The sequence below is a fragment of the Anabrus simplex genome, chromosome 1 (assembly GCF_040414725.1).
Source record: "Anabrus simplex isolate iqAnaSimp1 chromosome 1, ASM4041472v1, whole genome shotgun sequence".
In the NCBI taxonomy this organism is placed as follows: Eukaryota; Metazoa; Arthropoda; class Insecta; order Orthoptera; family Tettigoniidae; genus Anabrus; species Anabrus simplex.
In genome coordinates, this window is record NC_090265.1 from 499,781,501 (window position 1) to 499,804,352 (window position 22,852).

Below are 22,852 nucleotides of genomic sequence, written 5' to 3' on the forward strand. Positions count from 1 at the left end.
CTCTGCGAAATCAAACAACGAAAGTAGACTGAGTTCAACTGCAGATTTTAGCCATTGCGGCTAGGTCTTGACTCCATGAGGAGATAGTTTTCTTGAGTGAAATAATTGTACCAGATAGGACGGTCAAAGTACTGAATAAATTCTAATGTGATTAAGTAATTCGTGTGCGGAAATAATTATAGTCCATCGTGTGCGCTCAGCAAACAAGTGAAGGGTATTTTCTTTTTTTATGCTTTATTCCAGGAAACCTGAAGAAATATAAAATGGTTTGTAAAGCCATGAATGTAAAAATGGCTAAATAAAATGCCAGGGTCGCAGGTGAGCCCTGTGACGAACAATGGTGTGACTACATGAGGTAGGTGACTTTCCATCTTACTACCTATTATATCTTGTCTCATGATCTCTAAAAGTGTATTTGAATGGGGATATACGACGCAGTGGTCACCCCTACTAAGTTTTGTAAATGTGAGAATACGACTAAAAGAGTCATTTGTTTTATTTTCCAGTGAGATAAATTCTTGAAGTCTTGCGAGTGCCGTATAATGTTGTAAAATTTATTGAATAGGGTTTCGAAGTGATATCACGTTCAATGTAGATCGCCATCCGTGTGAGTGTACTGCCTATATTTTGTGATGTCAAATTAAGATGTTCATTCGACGTAAATTTTTCCTGTCTGCAATTTGACGTTAATAATGTAGGAATCCATGGTTACTCATTTTCAATCGAGTGGAAGCGCGCTGTCGGGTGAGAATCTAGGGTGATGAATTTGGTCACGGAGAGAAACGTTTTTCTAGGCCCATTTTAAACTGTGTCTGACTGACAATAAAAAGATCTAGTAGAATGTTTCAGTCATTTTCTCGTAAAAATCAAGTTATTAAATACGATATCCTTTATGCGAAATTATTCATGATTAATGCATTGTGCGATATTAGACGTCGAGATTTCTAGTGAGGATTTTATTCCAGTTCTTTGTCGATGATAATTGTGGAGCTGGGAAACAGAGGTTAGTTTTGTTGATATGAGATTTGTGAATCAGGTTGGACCTGTCATTGAAGCCGGGACATGGAAGCCCGAGGAATGTTTTATATGAGTTGAGATGAGATGTGCGAATCAGGTTAGAGTCCTGTCATTGAAGCCGGGACACGATAGCCCGAGGTATATTTTATAATGTTGGGAATGGAAAGAAATTCATAGAAATCCATAGCGGTATTAATTGGCGACGCGTATAATTAGTGTGGGCATCTTGAAGCTTAATCTGTGCATTTTGTTGGTTAGAATATCGTATTTGTTTAATTTTGTTGGCAGAGTTTAAAGAGAGCATTTTGAGAAGCCAGTCAACTGGAATAAACCAGGTGTGTCATATTACTGCCAAGCGAACTTGGGGACGAGAGGCCTCAGCTGTGATAACGGGACAGGCGTGGAATTGAGATTTTACTGTATTCTCGGCCGGGGAAAACGTTAAAATGCTGGATTTAGTTGAAATTCATAGCCGGTAATGATCTGAGTATTGTGAAATACTGTAAAATCTGTTTAATTTGGGACGTAATGAACATTTGAAATCACGAACTTCGAGTATAAGGAACAGAAGAACCAAATTCAGGGTTGTCCAAAATATAGAGCGATGGTCGTGATGATTGGTTTGTCTGTGAGGGGTGTGCAAAATTCATAAATGGTATGACGAGATATGACATCGTAATTATATGGCGAGTTGTTTGGTTTGTACGTAGATTCATAGGATATCCAAGTGTTAATAACGGTTAGGACTAGATTAGATTTTAAAGTGTGAAAGCATGAGCCAAGGTATATAACTGGACATGAATTATGTAACAATTCTTTTCCAGCCAGATAAATATCACTAGATTGAATTCACATCACAGCTGCGTAGGAATTTGTGAAGAAACCAGAGTCCGCGGGGATAAAATTTACTGTTCTTTAACATTTCGTTAAATCATTTAAATTTATTTAATTATTAAATTCAGTGAAACCGCATTTTGAAATAACTTTAATCAAGCGAATAACTTGGAGATGCATTCTGGAAATTTTAGTTTGTTTTTCTGGGGGAATATTTAAATATAAAGTAACGATTAAGGGACATATCCGAAGGAAATGGATTTTACTGCCACAAAGTTTGTGTGCATTGCTATTGTTGTAATTGTTGAACTTTGATTGATTGAGCAGTGAATGTGCTGGGGATAGTAAAGTGGAAACTTTGGTCATCAACCGATGTAACTTAATTGTGTTTAGCCTTCAGCCTAGAAACTTGGATGGTCAGGGGATCATCAACCTCAGTGGCTTGGATTAGGGCCATATGCCATTGTAGCAACATTTCCTTGCGGTCATCATCCACAATGACTTTAAAGTAACTTAGAAGATTAGATGTCGGTCCATGACATAGACGCAGGTCACATCGATTCAATTAAGGGTCCATGCCGTAGAACCACTGTGTGGCACACACCAATTGGACTGCCTTAATTATACCCAGAGTCCAGAGTTCGTGTTACGAGGGCTGGACCATAACGAATCACTATGATGGTACATGTGGTCTCACATGGAAGCCGAATTCAAGGATTTCCAGACTTTCCTTTCTTAAATGATTAATAATTGAGACAATGGTTTCTAGTAAGAATGCCCATCAGGCAGTTACGTTAAAGTCTCACACCAGTGTTCTGACCTTTATGTAAAAAAATGATTGTGGTGTCCAGTGGACACAATTGACTTCTATGACACCGTTGACATATCAGATTGCTTCAGAATTTTCCTGAATAAATAGGAATCTTTTAAACAGACCTTTCATTCCAGTAGATAGATTAGAATTACTGAACCCTACCTTTACCTCAGCAAGTGACGAAGAACCTGATACGACCCAAGAGACAGATCTCATGAACTTTGCTGATAGGTAAGAAAGGTAGGTATCCCTCAATACGGACCAAAGGGTTCAATAGAAACAAGACACAAAAACACTTCTCCTTATTGTACGGGACCAATTCACGTTTATAGGCTGTTATCATGAATTACTCTCTTGGTATCGTGACAGTCTTGGTCATGCACATGGAGCTGATCAAACAGCAGTCAGGGTTCACAAACAACTTGCAGTAGAACTGAAAAAGTTAAGTCGTTCCAGGACGTAACATCATCATTGTCGTCGTCATCATATTCTTCTTATTATTATCATCGAAGTAGAACGCTATTTAGTCTTTAGCATGTGCCCAGATATCTCAAATTATCTAATATATCCAGACTATTCAAGTTGTCGTTGTTATTGAGAGAGGCTATTTATTTACATAGTATTATAAACTAAATGCATCTTTAGTTACTTCCCTTGAATTCCTGACTAATCTTGTCTAAGCAATCAATTTCATGATTCGTATACATGTCTGAAGTATTTGTAAATTAACCCTTAAATGAGCAAGTAATTTCTTTTAAATGTGATGGATTTTGATTCCAAAAATAATAGAATGTTACCAGAAAAATATTTAAAAATATATTTGTCAAAATTAATATATTTTTATTCATTTGGATCAGTCAACATGTTAAGAGTTATGAATGTTTTGCGCATCGGTATGTGGTAATTCAAGTGCTAAAATATTGTGAGTTCCTTTTTTAGAAACAACTCTACTTATCGAAGAGTTATGCTGCAACACTCTCTGTATGGACGAACACATGAAGTTGAGTGACTGTCACCTAGGGAATTAAATGCCCCTTATGTGCGTGTTGTGCAATAACTTTCCAAAATTCATGCAGCCCCATTCTTCCTTCCCCACGCCAGTCCTCCAATCCCCTCTTCTTCCTTTGCTTAATTAAATTTATTTTCGATCCTTTTTGGTCATTTAATATTTTAATTGTAACCCCGGTGGTCTCAAATTTGTAAAGTGGCCTTGAAATTTCATTGTCGAAGTTAGAAGTGTGTATCAATTCTATTTACTTTCTTGATGTTAAATTGTCCCTAATAATTCTTTTCGGGTTCGATAAAACTTATGTTTTATCCTGAAGTCTAGTCACGATCAATTTACTTAAGAGTTCTTTTTCTTTTCCTATTTGCTTTACGTCGCACCGACACAGATATGTCTTATGGCGACGATGGGATAGGAAAGACCTAGGATTTGGAAGGAAGCGGCCGTGGCTTTAATTAAGGTACAGCCTCGGCATTTGCCTGGTGTGAAAATGGGAAACCACGGAAAACCACTGCCGACAGTGGGGCTCGAACCCACTACCTCTCGATTACTGGATACTGGCCGCACTTAAGCGACTGCAGCTATCGAGGTCGGTACTAAGAGTTCTTCTTATGTATTTAAATTTCTTTCATATTCAAAACAAACCCACCGTGTTCCAGGTTTTTAACTGAAGTGAAATCTTACTCAATGTAATTATAGTGTCATAAATATATTTTCCTATCAATATTGTTGTTACGAATATAGAGACTATTATTTCTCCCTCATTTCTTCGTCATTACTGTACTTACCACGGATGATCTTCTGGAACTATCTGAGCAACGCTTCGCGCTTACTCTGTTTTCAAGTTGTAGTTCGATCCTTAATTACAGTTTTTACTGTTCCATATTTCTACCTTGGTAAAATTGCGTTGGGGCATGGTGATAATTACGCCTTTACAGAATAATCACCTGCTGCACCATCGGAAAGTTTTTGACAGTTTGTGTTTATTTGCGTCTAATTCGCTTTTCTTGATTTATGAATAAATACTTTACGATATCTTATTGATTATGTTCTGCGCGGGCCAATCTATCCACGTCCGTACTGTTCTCATCGCTTGGCATAGTTGCTTACAGTTCATTTAGGAACGATACTAGCCATATATCCGTCGCAAACTACTTATTTATTATTTACCTATCAAAGCTATTTTCAAATTAATTAAATATTTTACCCCACCGTGAGAGTTATATGCAAAGCTGTGCGATTACTGTAGCTACTGCCAGACTTCAATCTTACGGATGTCCTTTCTCACGAATTCTCAGAGGTAAACGACATTTTATTCGTTTTATCTTAACTGTTTAAAGTTTACACCATTCCAGCTCATTAGCCAGAAAAATCATAAAATAAAAGACTGTTCGTTTGTTAATACACTAACGACCCCTAGCGAGTTCGTCTCCAAGGCAGAAGTAAGTGGACACTTGTAAAATCATAAAGCAGATATAACAAGCAAGTATTTCCCCTTTGCACATATGCAATTCTGTGCATTTAAGTGTTAAATTAAATATTTATTCCACCTTATCGGTACTATACATTTATTGTCTTAAGCAATTTCTTCAGTTAGTAGTACATATTTCGTTTTTATACAAACATCATCAGCTACAGGTGTTCTTGCTTAGATGATAACAATACAAATGTACTAAGACATAGTTTTTCTAAATTTGTCTAAAACATGCATTAAACTTAAAAACTATTGGTTAAGGTAATGATGTAATGAGCTAAAGAGGGGGAAGGAAGGAGTGGAGGGGGGAAGGAGGTTATTTGTGGGGGAATTAATCGTGTTCTACCGACTTTAAATGCGTTTTTATAAAAACGGTGAGTGTTTGTCATTTTAATCAAAAATTACTTATAAATTCTCGTCTTATGTACTATAGACCAAAGCGATATATATTCTTGCTGCACTGTGTTTATGAGAATATCTTGAACAAATCCTTAAAATGCGTGACTTGTGGTGTTTCTTTATGTAACATAAAATTCAATTTTTATGCTGTTAACAAGAGACATCCTGCGGTTGAATGATCAATGTAAACACTATGTACTAACACGATAAATTCTCCCACAACCAATACCCTTCCCCTCCCCCCTCCCTCCCGCCTCTTTAGCTCATTACATCATTACCTTAACCAATAGTTTTTAAGTTTTATCGCATGTTTTTAGACAATTTTAGAAAAGCTATGTCCTAGTACATTTTTATTGTTTTCGCCTAAGCTTGTAGCTGATGTTTGCATAAAAACTGAAGAAATTGCTTAAGGCAATACACACATAGTATGGATAAGGTGAGATAAATATTTAATTTACAAATAATCTTCTCTATACATATTCTCTTCTATATGACAGAATGCTCTTGTTAAATGATTTAACGTAAGACCTGCCAATAAATTTGCTTCCAGGACTACTACAGATATACCACGCTCTAGTTTAGTCATGGTAATTATACTCAGCTAATGTAAGTAGAGGAAAATAAGACGATTAAAGTGAGCTTCGTAGTTCTGACGATAGGCAGCACCTCAGTGAGAGGGGAGAATTTACAGGAAACCAGTCTAGCCAACCCCTGCTTACCGATGTCTAGCTCCTAGAAGCTACCTCTTACACAAGGCTTTGCGCCAAGTGATTTACAGGTTTCCCTGTTACATTATACCAATGCTCAGAATAAGGGCATCGTACGCATTATTGTTGAGCAAATGTTTTTTTTCTTTTTTGCTTCTGACAGTGCTGACGTCCGTAGATGTGTTTTGTGTATGTGTGTGTTACATACACCAGTGGCCATACTATTATTCTGTAAGTTGCCTGTAGCTTTGCTCCTAGTGTTGACATCTGTAGATGTGGTCCATGTGTATTTCAAGACCATAATCCAGAGGTGAGACAAGTACTATCAGGCTTTTCTCCTGACAGTACTGAAAACTATAGATGAGCTTCTGTTTCAGACTATAATCCAGTGGCGACACGAGTACAAGTGTTAGCTCCTGATAATGCTCATAACTGTAGATGTGTTTCTGTTTCAGACCATAATCCAGTGGCGACACGAGTACACGTGTTAGCTCCTGATAATGCTCATAACTGTAGATGTGTTTCTGTTTCAGACCATAATCCAGTGGCGACACGAGTACAAGTGTTAGGTCCTGATAATGCTCATAACTGTAGATGTGTTTCTGTTTCAGACTATAATCCAGTGGCGAGACGAGTACAAGTGTTAGGTCCTGATGATGTTGATAACTGCAGATGTGTTTCTGTTTCAGACCATAATCCAGTGGCGAGACGAGTACAAGTGTTGCCGCGGCTTTGCCCCTGACAGCGCCGACAACTCCTCGTGTGTGCCGGTGTGCCCTGGAGGCTGTGGTCTGGGGGACTGTACTGGCCCCTTTGAGTGCACTTGTTTTGAAGGTGCTCAGTTCAACCCCACATTTCGCAAGTGCCTGTCGCAGTGTAAGGATGGCTGTCCCAATGGCTCGTGCAAGGGTCCTAACAACTGTGTGTGCAATACAGGATACATCAAGGACTCTGCTACGGGCAAGTGTTCCCCTACCTGTAACGAGACTTGTGTTAACGGAGAGTGTACGGGGTACAATATCTGCACATGCCGTGATGGGTACAGTAAGTTGTTCTTCAGCTCCAGTATCTGTGAACCTGCCTGTTCAGGAGGCTGTGCTCATGGGAAGTGTGTGGCACCCAATGTTTGCAAGTGTGACTCTGGCTATGTGAACGACCCTACAGACCCTACATCCTGTATACACGTGTGTGAGTATGGTTGTATCAACGGGTACTGCACAGCGCCTGGGACGTGCACCTGTAATGTAGGCTACACCAAGAGCTCAATGAATGCGCACGTGTGTGTACCTGCCTGTTCGTATGGTTGCACCAACGGCCAGTGCACTGCTCCAGACCAGTGTGAATGCTATCTGGGGTACTACAAGGACGATCATTACCGGTGCGTACCCCGGTGTGATCCCCTTTGTGTAAATGCAGACTGTACCGCTCCTGACACCTGCTCCTGTCATGTGGGCTACACCAAGTACCAGGTGAATGTGAACATGTGTCACGCGTCATGCATTGGCTGCGTCCATGGGGACTGCACGGCCCCCAACGTCTGTGAATGTCACGATGGATACATCCGGAACAGTTCCAACTCCAGCTTATGCGTGCCTGGTCACACTAAGGAACACCAGTAAGTATATGAATACTGCATTAATCCATTAAAGTGTAATTTTTATTCTTGTAATTTAAACTGTTTTCAACGTTTCTGAAAGTGTCATGTAACAGGGAGAAATAACACAAAGTTCACATTTTGAATAACTGTCATCTCTCCTGATCCCCAAACGGGGATCAATCTTAAAGGACCCTCGACCCCAACAGGAACATGAAATTAGCTAGTATAGAAATTGGTAATATAATTGCCCACTTTTTTTTTTTTTTTTTTTACAATTAGCTTTACGTCGCACCGGCAAAGAGTGAGCTCGTATGGCGTCGATGGGAGAGGAAAGGGCTAGGAGTGGGAAGGAAGTGGCCATGGCTTTAATTAAGGTGTGTAAATAAGAAACTACGAGGAACCATCTTCAGGGCTGCCAACAGTGGGGTTCGAACCCACTATCTGCCGAATGCAAGCTCATAGCTGCGCGCCCCTAACCGCACGGCCAACTCGCTCGGTAGTCCACTTAGACAATACAACTACATTTATATAATTTTTAAATAGCAAAAATCGTTACACAGCTGAAGTGACACTGGAACACCAGCATAACATAGCTGATGGGAGAATATTTTTACACCTTTGTAAATCATGCTTCTGCCACCGCTCATTTCAAATTTCAACGTTTCCCATTTTTTGACAAAAGCTTGCAAGCTTCTTTCCACAATAGAGAACTTTGCAAGTTGGTTTTATTCAAGTTGTTTGACAATATTTAATAGGAGAAACACATTTAACTACAAATAGAATGAACTTTTTACTGGATTTATACAGTATGTTGCGACTTTTTAACATTCATAGGGCTAGGGATTCAATTTGAACATTCTATTGTTTTCAGGTTACAACATAGCCCAGCTCTCTTGAAATTAAAAAAGGACATTTCAAGATAGGATAGGATAGGATAGGATAGATAGAAGATGTAGGCTGAGAGAATTTAATTCATTCAATCCTTTAATAAATGCTCCCTTCCCACCGGGCGAGTTGGCCGTGCGGTTAGGGGAGCGCGGCTGTGAGGTTGCATCCAGGAGAGAGTACGTTCGAATCCCACAAGTCGGCAGCCCTGTAGGTGGTTTTCCGTGGTTTCCCACTTTCACACCAGGCAAATGCTGAGGCTGTACCATAATTAAGGCCACGACCGCTTTCTTCCAACTTCTAGGCCTTTCCTATCCCAGTGTCGCTATAAGACCTATCTGTGTCGGTGCGACGTAAAGCCACTAGCTCCCTCCCCAGTTGGTGGTTATCCGTAACTGGGAGAGAAGAATGTTTATTCATTCATGTATGTATGAGCAGTTCATTCATTCATTCATTCATTCATTCATTCTTTCGTACAGTTATGCAGTTAATTTGCGATGTCTATTGTAATCTAAGGAGAAATCAATTCGGACTCGTAACAAAGAAAATACTTGCACTAATTAATAATAAGGATTAGATACGTGTTGTCCTAGACTATAAAGCACTGTTAATGTCTAGAACAAAAATAAATATATAATTTTTTAAATTGCAGTATAGAGATTAGGTGGAAATAGTAATTAGGTGTAAGTGTAACGTTTAAGGTAGCGGTAGATAAATTTAAATGTAATAAGAAATGCATGAATCTATCAGAATAATATGAACTACAATAAATGATTACTCTCCTCTCAGTTCCAGGCGATCTGGAACTGGTGGAAGGGAGTATTCTATTCTATTCTAAACATTTCAGTATATTATGTATGAACATTTTATCACATATGGTCTTCCGATGTAACAGTCTGACTGTTCAAGGTAATGTACATTTCGTTTTATTATAACATTTAATGGAGCTGAAGATGGCCCGAAAATGCCGAAACATGTCTTACTTTAAAAAGGTATGTAAATGTTGTACGCCTCTGTGGTGTAGTGGTTAGTGTGATTAGGTGCCACTCCCGGAGGCCCGGGTTCGATTCCCGGCTTTGCCATGACATTTGAAAAGTGGTACGAGGGCTGAAACGGGGTCCACTCAGCCTCGGGAGGTCAACTGAGTAGAGGTGGGTTCGATTCCCACCTCAGCCATCCTGGAAGTGGTTTTCCATGGTTTCCCACTTTTCTTCCAGGCAAATGCAAATACCTCTTCCTGGTCTATACCTTCCAATCGTCCCATCCCCCACCCAGGCCCCTGTTCAGCATAGCAGGTGAGGCCGCCTGGGCGAGGTACTGGTCATCCTCCCAAGTTGTATCCTCCTACCCAGAGTCTGAAACTCCAGGACACTGCCCTTGAGGCGGTAGAGGTTGGATCCCCCGCAGAGTCCGAGGGAAAAACCGACCCTGGAGGGTAAACAGATTACGATACGATACGATACGATACGATACGATACGATACGATATAAATGTTGTTGAATTGACTAGATGGACGGTTATACTGTGGATTTCTATACCATTGCAACCTGTCAATACGGAATTACGATTAAGTTTTCGTAAGTAATGAAATGAATTGTGTAAACAATACGGTATAAGAAATAATCAATAGTTAGCCCACCTGATGGTCAGGCATCGGTTAGACATCAGGTCTGTATGGTCTGACACTGTGGTTAACTGGTTCGAGTGCCGTATGGAAGATATCTTCACCATCAGAATGTTGGCCAGCAGGTAGGATAGGTGACTGTTACAAACCTCTCCGCAGTGCTCTTATAGACGGAGGGTATATGACGCTGTTGATGGTGATTAATCCGTCGTTACGGACCTCTGGATGTTATTCGGCAGGCCTCTCCCTACCTCATTATCAACACACTCTACATAACATGCACTCATCGCTCTGAACACAGAAATACTTGCATAGTGAGACAAGGAGTACTTAACTCCCTATAAAAAATGTACGCACAAATAAACAAATAACGCAACCTGCCCATCATCATGGCCAATGGACTCGAATCCATCTGCCTGCGCATTAGAATACACACATAATTACTGATTTTCTGTATAATACTACTAGAGGAACTATCCGTTCTTTACAGGGGAGTCCTTTGTTAATTATGCATATACTGAATAGTCTTTCTTGGTTCTTACGATGTCCAGAGAAACACCACGAGTAGATGCCCATGATTTTCTTCTCTTTTACAGTTTATTTCATATTCCTCCTTGCTATCTGTGTATTTGGCCTTGTTATAGGATTCACCAGTCGGTGTTAAAGAGTACCCAATTGGTAGATGCATCATTTACTACACTCACTCTAACCTCTTGCTACACTTATCTGGAGTGTATATTAAATCCGAAAGACAAGATAAAATATCATTACAATCCTCCCTGTAGCTCCTACTATCCCGTCACGAATATATATTACACAGAAAATTTAAATAAAAGATTTTCAATAAGAACGCACAGAATATTTCCCTTCCAATCAACAGAAGAAAACAACAAAAAGAGTTGCCAACGGATCCATACCAACTAAGATCTACCTGCCTCAACACAGGGAAAACCACGGCAAGAGACTGAACTTTGCCAAGTGGCATAACAATAAACTAGATCAGGGCCTCTCAAACTCCCAAAATCTCACGCGTGCAAACCGAGGCGCAAGGGCTCCGTGCACTGTGCATCGGTCCGACTCGGCTCAACTCGGCTTCACTCGGGTGGTGTGGTGTGCTGAGAGCGACAAAGCGTTCGGTGGTAGAGGGCTTGTTTATCGATGAAATAGATAAGCGCAAGAACCTGTTTCCAAGGAAGCAAACATTTCCGAAAGTCTATTTCAATCGAACTGGGAACTTTCATATTTTTTTCTCAGTCGTGACGATAAAGCCAAATGCATAATCTGTGGGACAATAATTTTATGATCATCAAAAATATATATTTTTCAATACAAAGGCTTTGCTTGAATTCTACGAAAATTTGTCGAAGGAAGATTTTCCTAAGCTGCATCGAGAATCAGCTAAGTTTATATGTTTGGTTCCACATGCATATGTCAAAGTTTTCTGCTTTGACTTGTACGAAAACTAGATTGTGTGCGAGTATTTCTGATCGTAATTTGAGGAACACTCTCAGAGTTGCTGTCAGCTGATCCCTTGTTCCAGATATTACTGGTATAATTGCACGGAAAAAGGAAAATAAGTGCTAGAGAAGACAAATTGTTTGCTCAAACCATATTGAAAGACGAGTTTTTAACACCGGTAGCATTGTCCTACACAACTGAGCGTCTCCGCTCACCGCATATTAACATTTCCTAGTGAGGGGAAAATCAGTGGGGAAGGTGAAGAACGCGGAGACAGGCCGAACGGGTGAGAGAGGTGTAGTGAAAGAGGAGTGGGGGGGGGGGGGGGTTGCACTCTGGTCAATCTAGCGAAGTCGTCTCCTGCACCTTGCGCCGTGTAGTGCACGGGCGCATGCACCCTGAGAGGCCCTGAACTAGATTATAGTTGGCAGCCACTCGCTCAGAAACGTTGCCCACCTTTTACTGTACAGTACTTACCTCCCGTATTTTACTCCTTAGTGGGTTGAACTGTTCAAAAATGTTTCTTAGCTGTTACTTATAAATAACCTAGAAGGAAACTGTATGCCTCTTTACTGAGTTATCGTGATGAATGTGTGAGTGGTTGAGCGAGTGGTATTTTATATGTTTTGATATTTGTTATTTTTGTGGTTCGTGATGTGGGTTACTGTAGTCACGTCGTAGTTCGTGAACCATGGTCAAACGCTGAGTGGCCTAGTAAGTGGTGCTGAGATTCGCGATACCAGTTACTATGGAATAGAAGCTGGCATCTCGGATATGATCTGAATCATGGCCCTCTTCGTGCTAAGGCGGCTTGGACCCGTTAGTGGAATAATACTGCACGTAAGACAGTTTCTGTCGATAATTATGAATAGGGATTATGTGTGAGTAGCGCCCTGCTTCACAGAATTTTTACCAATCACGTTCAGAATTTTTTTACCAGAGGCTTTACGTTGCACCGACACAGACAGGTCTTATGGTGACGGTGGGACAGAGAAGGCCTAGGAGTTGGAAGGAAGCGGCCGTGGCCTTAATTAAGGTATAGAACCTGCATATTCCTGGTGTGAAAATAGGAAACCACGGAAAACCATCTTCAGGTCTGCCGACAGTGGGATTCGAACCCGCTCTCTCCCGGATGCAAGCTTACAGCCGCGCGCCTCTAAACGCACGACCAGCTCGCCCGGAAAGAACGTTTTATAGCGGGCTTCGGACATACGGGAGTAACGGAGTTCTACTTCCATTTGACAGGCGAGGGACTCCTTGGAAAGGACTTGGCGAACGAAACGGAATTCGATAGGGAGCTATCAATATTAATGCCGCTTATGGAAGAAAGAAAGTAAAGAAAGTCGGAGAAGAGAATGTATCTAAATGTCTTAGGAGTTAATGATATTCAGTTAAGGGGATATAACGACGGATGTATTACAAACTGTTCTTAATAGGTGTGAAAAGGGAAGGATAGAGTGTGGGGTAGGACAGTTCATCAGGAATACTACTGCACGCAACACAGTTTCTGTTAGGCATGGAAATGAGCCTATGATGTGGGTAGATTTAGCAGTCGGAGGAATTAGGACGAGAATTGATCCGGTGTATTCATCATGTGAGGATGCAGATGAGGAAGAAACTGACGAGTTTTATGAAACACAGAGTGATATCGTTGTCATAGTCAACAGTAAGGAAACGACAGTGCTAATGAGTTATTTTAATGCGAGAGATGGAAAGAGAACAGAAGGATATGAAAGATGATGGGTAAATGCCAAGAAGATGTGGAAGCTAATAGGAATGGGACGTGTTTTCTGACTACTGTGCTAGTGTGGGATTAGCAGTTATGAATACATTCTTCAAGCATAAGGCTATTCTCCGCTACAAAGAGAAGGGTAGGGAAGCCATATCCATAATAGACTATATCACAACCAACTTTGAATCACGGGAATCGGTTAGGAATATGCGGGTTTTCCGGGGATTTTTGATTATACAGATTACCATAGGGTCTGTAGTAAACTAAGTATCTCTGGGCCTAGGATAAAGAAAGCGACATCTGTCTGCAGTCGAATAAGGTACAACATCTCCAGGACGAGGAAATAAGAGAGAAGTACATGGATATGATTAATGAAAACGTTCCAGACAATAAACAGCAAGGAGGTTCAGGATATATAAAGAGAATGGGTGGCATACAGTAATGCTGTAGTAGAAACAACAAGGGAATGCCTAGGAATAACTGCATGTAGAGATGGGAAAATGCTGACATCTTGATGGAATGATGACGTGAGAGCAGCTTGTAAACGTAAAAGGAAGTCGTATCAGAAATGGTTCCACACAAGGACAAATGCAGACAAGGAATTGTACGTAGATGAAAGAAACTGAGTGAAACAAATAATTGCTGCCTCCAAGAATAAGTCATGCGGAGATTTCGGTAATAACCTGGAAAGGCTAGGACGAGTGCCAGGGTAATCTTCTGGACAGTAATTAGGAATCTAGGAAAGGGAGGGAAAAAGGAAATTTATAGTGTTTTAAATCAGGTAAACTCATAGCAGATTCCGAGGAATCAATGGCCAGGTAAAAGCAATATTTTCTAAGTCTTATAAACGTAAAAGGAAACCTTTCTGTTGAACAATTAAGCTCATGGGGAGGTGGACTATTATGTTAGTGAAATTACTCTCGAGGAAGTGAAAAGAATGGTAAATAAACTCCATTGTCGTAAAGCAGGAAGTGTAGATGAAATTATACCTGAATTGGTAAAATATAGGGGGAAGGCAGGGATGGCATGGCTTAAGAGAGCAATGAGGTTAGCATGGATTGCTTTTATACCTTCCGATCGGACGAAAACACTAACTGCACTTATTTACAAGCAATGGAACGGCAAGGATTGCAACAACTATCGAGGTATTTCATCGATCAGTACACCAGGCAAGGTGTTCACTGGATTTTTGGAAGGGAGGGTTCGATCAGTGGTTGAGAGTAAGTTGGATTAATATCAGTGTGGTTTCAGAGCACACAGGGGCTGTCAGGATCGCATTTTCAGTATGCGCTAGGTAACTGAAAATGCTACTAGAGGAATAGACAGTTATATTTATATTTCGTATATATAAATAAGGCATATGACTGAGTACCGAGGGAGAAGATGTACTGGGGGGGATTATGGGATTAAGGGTAGATTTAAAAGCAATACGATTGCAGTGAGATTTAATGATAGGATGAGTACTTGGTTCAAGAAACGGTACTGACAGGGGTTAGACAAGGGCTGTAATCTGTCAACTTTGTTGTTCATAATTTAGATCATCTACCGAAAGGTATTAATTGGCAAGGAGGGATTCAGTTAGGTACAAATGTAGTAAGTTGTTTAGCTTATACCGATGACTTCGTCTTAATGGCAGAAAACCTGAAGTCTAATAACTTGGACCTTGAAAATAGGCGCAAAATTGGAAATTGTGCTTTCCAAGACTAAAGTGATGCCAGCAGGCAAGAAACTTAATTGAACTGGATATGAGGTTGGGAATACAAAGCTGGAACAGGTAGATCATTTCGAGCATTTAGGATGTGTGTTCTCCCAGGATGGTAGTATAGTGAGCTTGAATCAAGGTACAGCAAAGCTAATGCAGTGATTTCGCAGTTGCGATCGACAGTATTCTATAAGACAGAAGCCAGCTTTCGGACAAAACTATCTTTACACGGGTCGGTCTTCAGACCAACTTTGTTTTATGGAAGTGAAAGCTGGTTAGAGACAGGATATCTTATTCATAATTTAGAAATGGCCAACATGAAAGTAGCGAGAATTATCGATTGTGAAAACAGGTGGGAACAATGGCAGGAGGTTACTGGGGATGGGGAAGATAAAGGATAATTTTGGAATGAACTAGACTGATGAAGCTGTATCTATAAACAGAAAGGCTAAGTTAGGAATGAACTCGACTGACGAAGCTGGAGACATAAACCGCCTTCGGTGGTGGTGTCATGTAGGGATGTAGGGGGAACAGAGTGTGATTGTCGGCCGGATCGGGGGTATTAGACTCGTTTGATCAATTTCTCTACCTCGGGGACTGGTTGTTCGTGATCGTCTTAATACACTTCTTCATTAACGTACAAGGCATCACACTACCAGTCACCACTGTCCATACAGTGTCGACGTCAGCAAGGGTATCCGCCCGTTAGACTGGGCTTAATATAGGGTAAAGGTAGGCAGTACCGTGATAAATGTTAATAAATCATCATTTATTCTGGAAAGAAAGTCAACAATAATGCAAAATTAACAAAAACGATTCCGTGAATGTATACACGTATATAACCATAATGAAAACAGTACAAGAATAACATCAATGGCCAAAAAAATAAGAAGTACAATCACTTACACCTGTAGACCAATACCGTGATATGGTGTCGGTAATACCGTGATAGATTTAAACTTCATATATATGTACATACAACTCAATAAGGAAAAAAACAACATTTTATAACATTAACATATGGAAAATAGACAGTATGAAAAATCGTTTAATAACATGCAGGGCCTATTTATAGATGTTTAATTGTCATCATCGGACGTCACAACATTGTCACATTTTCTGCACATTAATTGCGGAGATTCACCCACTTCAACACAATTTTCGTGAAACCAGTCTGAACAAAACCCACACCGAATCCATTCTGTCTTTCCTTTTTCCTCATTAAAGGGGGACACTTTCGTAGATATTTCTGCCAACTGAAATGCTAGTCGCTTTATGGTGGTGACATTCAATCCGAAACCCAACTCCTGCATTTCTATGACATGTTTGACCAGCTATGTCAACGTCTTTCGATAGAACAATAGGCCTTCCGAGTTTTGGTACCTCATGAGGTTCTTCGTCATTATGACGACTCACATGGCCTTTTAGGGTGCTGCATGGTACGCCAATCTCTTTAGAAGCCTTATATAATGTCCGTTTCTCACTAACAACCTTTCTAACAGCACTTAAAAGCTGATTACAAGTATAGCTGCCACGCAGCAATTTTTGAACTCCCACTCTCCCAGGCCCACCAACTCGAGATCTGTAAGAAAGAAGGCCGAATTCGTAAGCTTCCCAAGCTACCTCCATTGCTCGTCACTAACATCAAAGCACACAGGCAAATTGAGCCTTCTTTCTAGTATATATAATGCGATTATCGTTTGCCTACCATTGAAGAGAATATACAACACACTTTACACTAACTTCAATACATTTAACATAGTACTTACCTATAGTTTCTTTCACCAATTCACAGTTGGACTTCCTCTGTCGTTGTGTCTGTGGCTTCTTGGCCGGCGCTATTACGCTCACTGCAGGGCCACAGAACAAGGAAACTATTTTCCTTAAAAACAACTCTCTGCTCCGCTTAGTATTACCGTGATAGAAGTTCAAATAAAGTATCACGATAATACCTAATTTTACCCTATATTAGCACCGACCCCAGGAAATAATTAGAGGGAGTAGAAATTAAAAATATCATCGACTTAACTTCCTTGTCACATCATAGTCGACATGTATAGTGTATGAAAGAAACTGACTTGAATATGTCGTGCGAAACTTCAGGAACTTGTTAAGATTGTTATCTGTACACAAGCACGAGTTTATTTAAGCCTATCTATACAAAGGGGAAAGCTTTGGTCTTCGCTCTGTGACGTCAAGTTTGCGAACCGATAAAGTAAACCACACCGGAACAGTCTGCTAAAGATTGTTCATATTCACTACAACCGATTAGTTAGCCTTTACTGATAAGTGATTCATATCCTGTACTAATTCATGTTTGTTATATTTTTGAAAACTTCCTTCAGATTTACCATTTTAGAATGAAAGAATGCAGAATACATTGTTCTGTATGGTGTCTACCTTCCCATTGTGTGCGCCCCTGACGTGGGTACATTCCTGCCCAACTAGATTTTTGATATTTTGATTCATTTGGAAAATATTTCAGGTTGCAGAGTTAGGGGAGACATTCTGCATATATATACACCGATGAACCGTTACATTGTGGTCACCCCGAGCCGGAAACATTTATCGCGTTTTGGAGCATAACACGCTGGCAGCATCGTATGTATTGCGTAGGTCTCCAGCTTCGCTGTTAATCGTTGTCTCTGGCGTCAGAATGGGAACAGTGGTCGATCTCTACAAGTCTGATAGAAATCAAATTGTGATGGCACGGCGTCTTGGTATCAGTATCTATGAAACGGCGAGGCTTGTTTGCTGCTCTCGAGGCGCTGTTGTGAGCTCGTATCGAAAGTTACGCAACGATGGGCAAATAACGACGCGTCGTACATCTGTGTGTCGCCCAGAGGCCAGCGGAAGCTGCCGCGAATTGTTAGGAGCGGTCACAGGGCCACAGTCTGATAAATCGCCAGGGCAATATTTCATTGCGCACGGGGCTGCGGAATCGAAGAGCCAGTCGCACTCCAATGATGGTTCCACTCCACCAGCACCAGCGCATGAGATGGCCACAAATTCAACTACAATGGACTGTGGATGAATGGATACCGGACAACAGTCAGGGATTGGCATACTGCATTAATAGATTACAATGTGTCCCATGAAATCATCACCTAGATAATCACACCGCCTCTATAAGGCTGCCTACTCCCAACAGTGCAACCAGACGCCATAACCTCCGTTGGTGATCGGCATGCAGACGCTCAGCCATCGAGCTGACACCGGCTGAAGCCCACGGTGTGTTTCTGTTTGATGCTGATTTCTTGGTCGCGAACGGAATTAGCAACACCGCCTGGTATAACCCATTTGGCTGACTTCGGCAACTGATAAAATGACAATTCCGCGAGATATCGAACTATTTCTATCAAATTATTTATCAGCATGACCAACCCTCTAACGGTCATTTATACGGTTCACGTTATTTACGACCAACCTGTATATAAGAATTGCATCCGAGACGATTCAACTTATTTGTGATAGAGCGTTACTAGTGACCAGAAACTATTTCTCTGACTCAGCGAGTTTTAGATATTTATTCATGACCCATCAACGGCGAGCCTCGCTGACGTGAAAATATTTCCCAGTCATCATTAGCCCATATCATTTGCATAATAATAATAATAATAATAATAATAATGGTATTTGTTTTACGTCCCACTAACTACTTTTACGGTTTTCGGAAACACCGAGGTGCCAGTATTTAGTCCCTCAGGAGTTCTATTACGTCCCGATAAATCTACCGACACGAGGCTGACGTATTTGAGCACTTTCAAATACCACCGGACTGAGCCAGGATCGAACGTGCCAAGTTGGGGTCAGAGGGCTAGCGCCTCAACCGTCTGAGCCACTCAGTCCGGCCCTTGGAAGATAATGAAGATGAATATCGACATGAAAAGTGAATAATTAGGGAAATATAAAAAAATGAGGGGGTGGGTTTGAAAGCTCTAATACCACCGAGCTGGTAGAAAACAAAATGTGAGGCCCACAACGTTGTCAGTCCCTACACGTTACACTGACTGAACATTGTTGTTAGTTGAGGTGTGATTTGCCTCTTCTGCTGCCACTCATACTCGTTAGATGGTAATACTGCTGCAATTACAAAATCTAACCTGTCAACAACGAAAACACAACAGCTAGTTGAAATTAAGGTAGCATTCATAATAGAGTTGTACTGTAGGGGTTTTCTGGTTCACACTTCTATTCTGTTCAGCGGTTTGCATACACAGTAGGCGATCTAAGAGACCACGTATCTTTTCGAAGATTCGTAACGGAAGCTAAATGACACTTGGTGCACGTTGTAAGAAGGGGTTGATTTCGCGGATACATGAAGTCCGTGTTTCTCAAAATCGTGTTCACGGATGAACACTTGTATTCACTGAAGAAGCAAACGCAAAGAAATATGACTTACGTCTTCATCTCCCGCTGAGACGTTTACAGACGTTAATGCACGAGAAACACGAGCTAATAGCATAGTCTTCTCAGGCAAGGGACTGAGAGTCAATCACTTATTCGTGTAATTTAAAGTGTGGTCTGACAGAAGATAATTCGGGATCTCTGGTGACGAGTTTGAAGGGCGCTGGCGGCGCTGTTACAAACTTGAGCACGTAAAACGGGGAGTAATGATCACGTCAGTACTGGGAATGTGTGTCTTGATTTTAGTGGCATTACCTACAACGATACCGAAGCGGATTGGCCCTTACTGGGAGGCCTACGTAACAGCTCTATCCGATGCTAAATATAGCTATTATGCAATCCAAGAAATGTACAAGAAGCGTGATTTCTTGATATCAAAGAACGGGATAAGTGCTGTATTGAACAAAAAAAGGCAAAGGCCGACTGGGCTTAATTCCAGAGGGTAAAAACCAGGCAAATCTACGACCAGCGACCAGCCGTATACTAGAAGTGGTGAGGAAAGTGATGGCCCTTGTCTCAGGTGGTGACCTTGCCCCCAACAGGACTGTCGCACGTAAGTTAGGGATGTGTGTTTAGGACAGTTAACACCATAATCAACAAGGACCTGTAATTAGAAAAGCAGCATAAGCTCCCAGTTCACAAGCTGTTGCCTCGTCACATTTCGGAACGTTGCACTAACGCAGGAAAGCTGTATGAGGGCTATCTGGCAGGGGACAGTTGGAAAAATGCATTGACATTAGACGAAGCATATGTGTACCTTAGTGACTGTAACAAACCTTGCTCGATTTATTCCCGCCCTAGAGACAAAAAGAACTATCAAAAATTGTATAAAGAATGCCAGGAAAGTTTTCCAAGCGGCTTTATGATCACCAATGGCAAGTTAAGCATTCGCCATGTCCCTAATAATGTGAAGGTGAACTATACATACTATCAGCAAGAGGTTTTAACACCCATTTACAATACAGATATCCCAGCACTGTATGGGAGGGCAAAAAATCAGGCATGGATACATCAAGATAAAGCATCCAGCCATACCTGTCGTTCGACTCGTCTGTTCTTAAAGAGAATGGAAATGGAAACTGGAATCTGTGCAATCCTTTTACTGACATTCCGATGAAGGCACCCGATGGGTCACCCTAGGACTTCTGTGCATTTGGACTCCTAAAAAGTGCCTTAGGAAATAAACGTCTACGCACTATCAATGGCCTCTGGAAAGCCTGTCAGGAGGATTGGGATAAGATAGACATGCTAGCTTTGCGAAAAAGTCTGCTGCAATGGAAATTACGTTGTCGGGCTATAGCTAGAAACGCTGGCTCTCCAATAGGGAACATGCATGATCCGGGGTTTTAATTAAAAATATGCTAATCTGATTCAAAATTGCATGCAGAATTCAAAAATGTGATCAGAATGTACAAATAATAACTCCAAACATGATAAAAATCTAGGAAAATGTCACGTCACGCAAGTACGCGATCTCATTGGTCTGACGTCATCGTACAGGTTGACTGAATTAGCAGACGAAATAACACATAGTGTGCTGTGAGAAGCAGGATACACTTCGCGTATTTCTACTTTACGTTAGTGTCTAGTATGGTTAAATTCGAGGTCTATACATTGGATAATAATCTGAGTGGTATATTTTAGACTTAAAATGAATCCTGCCCAGACAGTGAGGCAGAAAACTTATAAATGGTGTAGAGTTCCGATGTGCAATAGCACATCGCATACCATAGCAAACAAATTGTTTATAAACGTTCCAAAGACGCTAAAACTAGGGAGAAATGGATTTTGGCGAGCTGGAGAAATGCTGGTGATATATCGGAAAAGTCTACAGTTTATTTTTTTGAAGATTTTAACGTAAGATGAATTTGTTTGAATTTTCAAATCACTTTTCCATGTCAGCTGTTCTAGTGGTAAAACTTTAAATTTTAATGTATGATGCTTTATTTAAATGCTTCAATTACATCTTGAAATATGAAAGTAACAAACAGTGCATTAAATAATGCTGATTATTAAAGTATTCTCCAAACCTAACCTATGTTTTGGGTGATCCATGTCAATATAATAAATCGAAGGGGTTATGAACCATTTTGACAGCTCTAATTCTACCAATATATCTTGGCATGGGACAGTTATGTATGTCTTTATTGAAGAGCTTAATTGGTAAAGAAATGTAGGCTATATCTAAATACTCTATAATGTAACAAAGAATAGGCGTGTACATCATGAAAGGAAACAACGTGAATTTAACAAATGTATAACTCTACACAAAACCAATGCTTGTCTGTTGGGGTCTTATAAGTTAACAATGCTCAATTATAATAATTATCATAATATTAATGAAATAACATAATTGCACACAGGTGAAAATAGTGATGTAGGTGTTTAAAATATTATCCAACGTAGCCTAAGTTTTAGGTTATACAAGCCAAGTCAATAAACCGAAGGGTAAAAATACCGCGCGAGTTGGCCGTGCGGTTAGGAGCGCGCAGCTGTGAGCTCGCATCCGGGAGATAGTGGGTTTTGAACCCCACTGCCGGCAGCCCTGAAGATGGTTTCCCGTGGTTTCCAATTTTCACACCAGGCAAATGCTGAGGCTGTACCTAAGGCCACGGCCGCTTTGTTCCCATTCCTAGGCCTTTCCTGTCCCATCGTCGCCATAAGACCTATATGTGACGGTGTGACGTAAAGCGAAAAAAAAAGAAAAAGTAAAAGTCACAGCACCCAAAGACATTCCTGTATTGAGCGACTAAAATGTCACCAGGACACTTTTCTTTCCTGATATGCTCAGCTTGTTAAAAGCCAAATGTAATTAATGTTACTGGCTTCACGCCCCGCTAACTACTTCTACGATTTTCGGAGACGCCGATGTGCAGGAATTTAGTCCTGCAGGAGTTATTTTACGTGCCAGTAAATCTACCGACACGAGGCTGACGTATTTGAGCACCTTCAACTACCACCGGACTGAACCAGGATCGAACCTGCCAAGTTGGGGTCAGAAGGCCAGCACCTCAACAGTCTGAACCACTCAGCCCGACTTGTGAAAACTAGATGAAGTCATATTTATCTTTATAATGTTTAACTTCTTCCCTCCACAAAGATATTTAATTCTCTTTCATGGGCCCCGGAAGTGGGTAGGCCAGTTGTCCCAACCATAAATATATATTTTTTTGGGAATGATAGATTATAGCCCTAT

General features: G+C 40.8%; 1 protein-coding gene across 1 annotated transcript in view; it reads left to right on the top strand.

Moving 5' to 3' along the window:
- The window catches only part of LOC136867932 (von Willebrand factor D and EGF domain-containing protein), an 86,612-nt gene that overhangs the window by 54,017 nt on the left and 9,743 nt on the right, over nt 1-22,852 (top strand). The window contains exon 3 of the mRNA XM_067144740.2: nt 6,941-7,866. Coding sequence (XP_067000841.2) covers nt 6,941-7,866 — 926 coding nt within the window. The remainder of the gene's footprint in view (nt 1-6,940; nt 7,867-22,852) is intronic.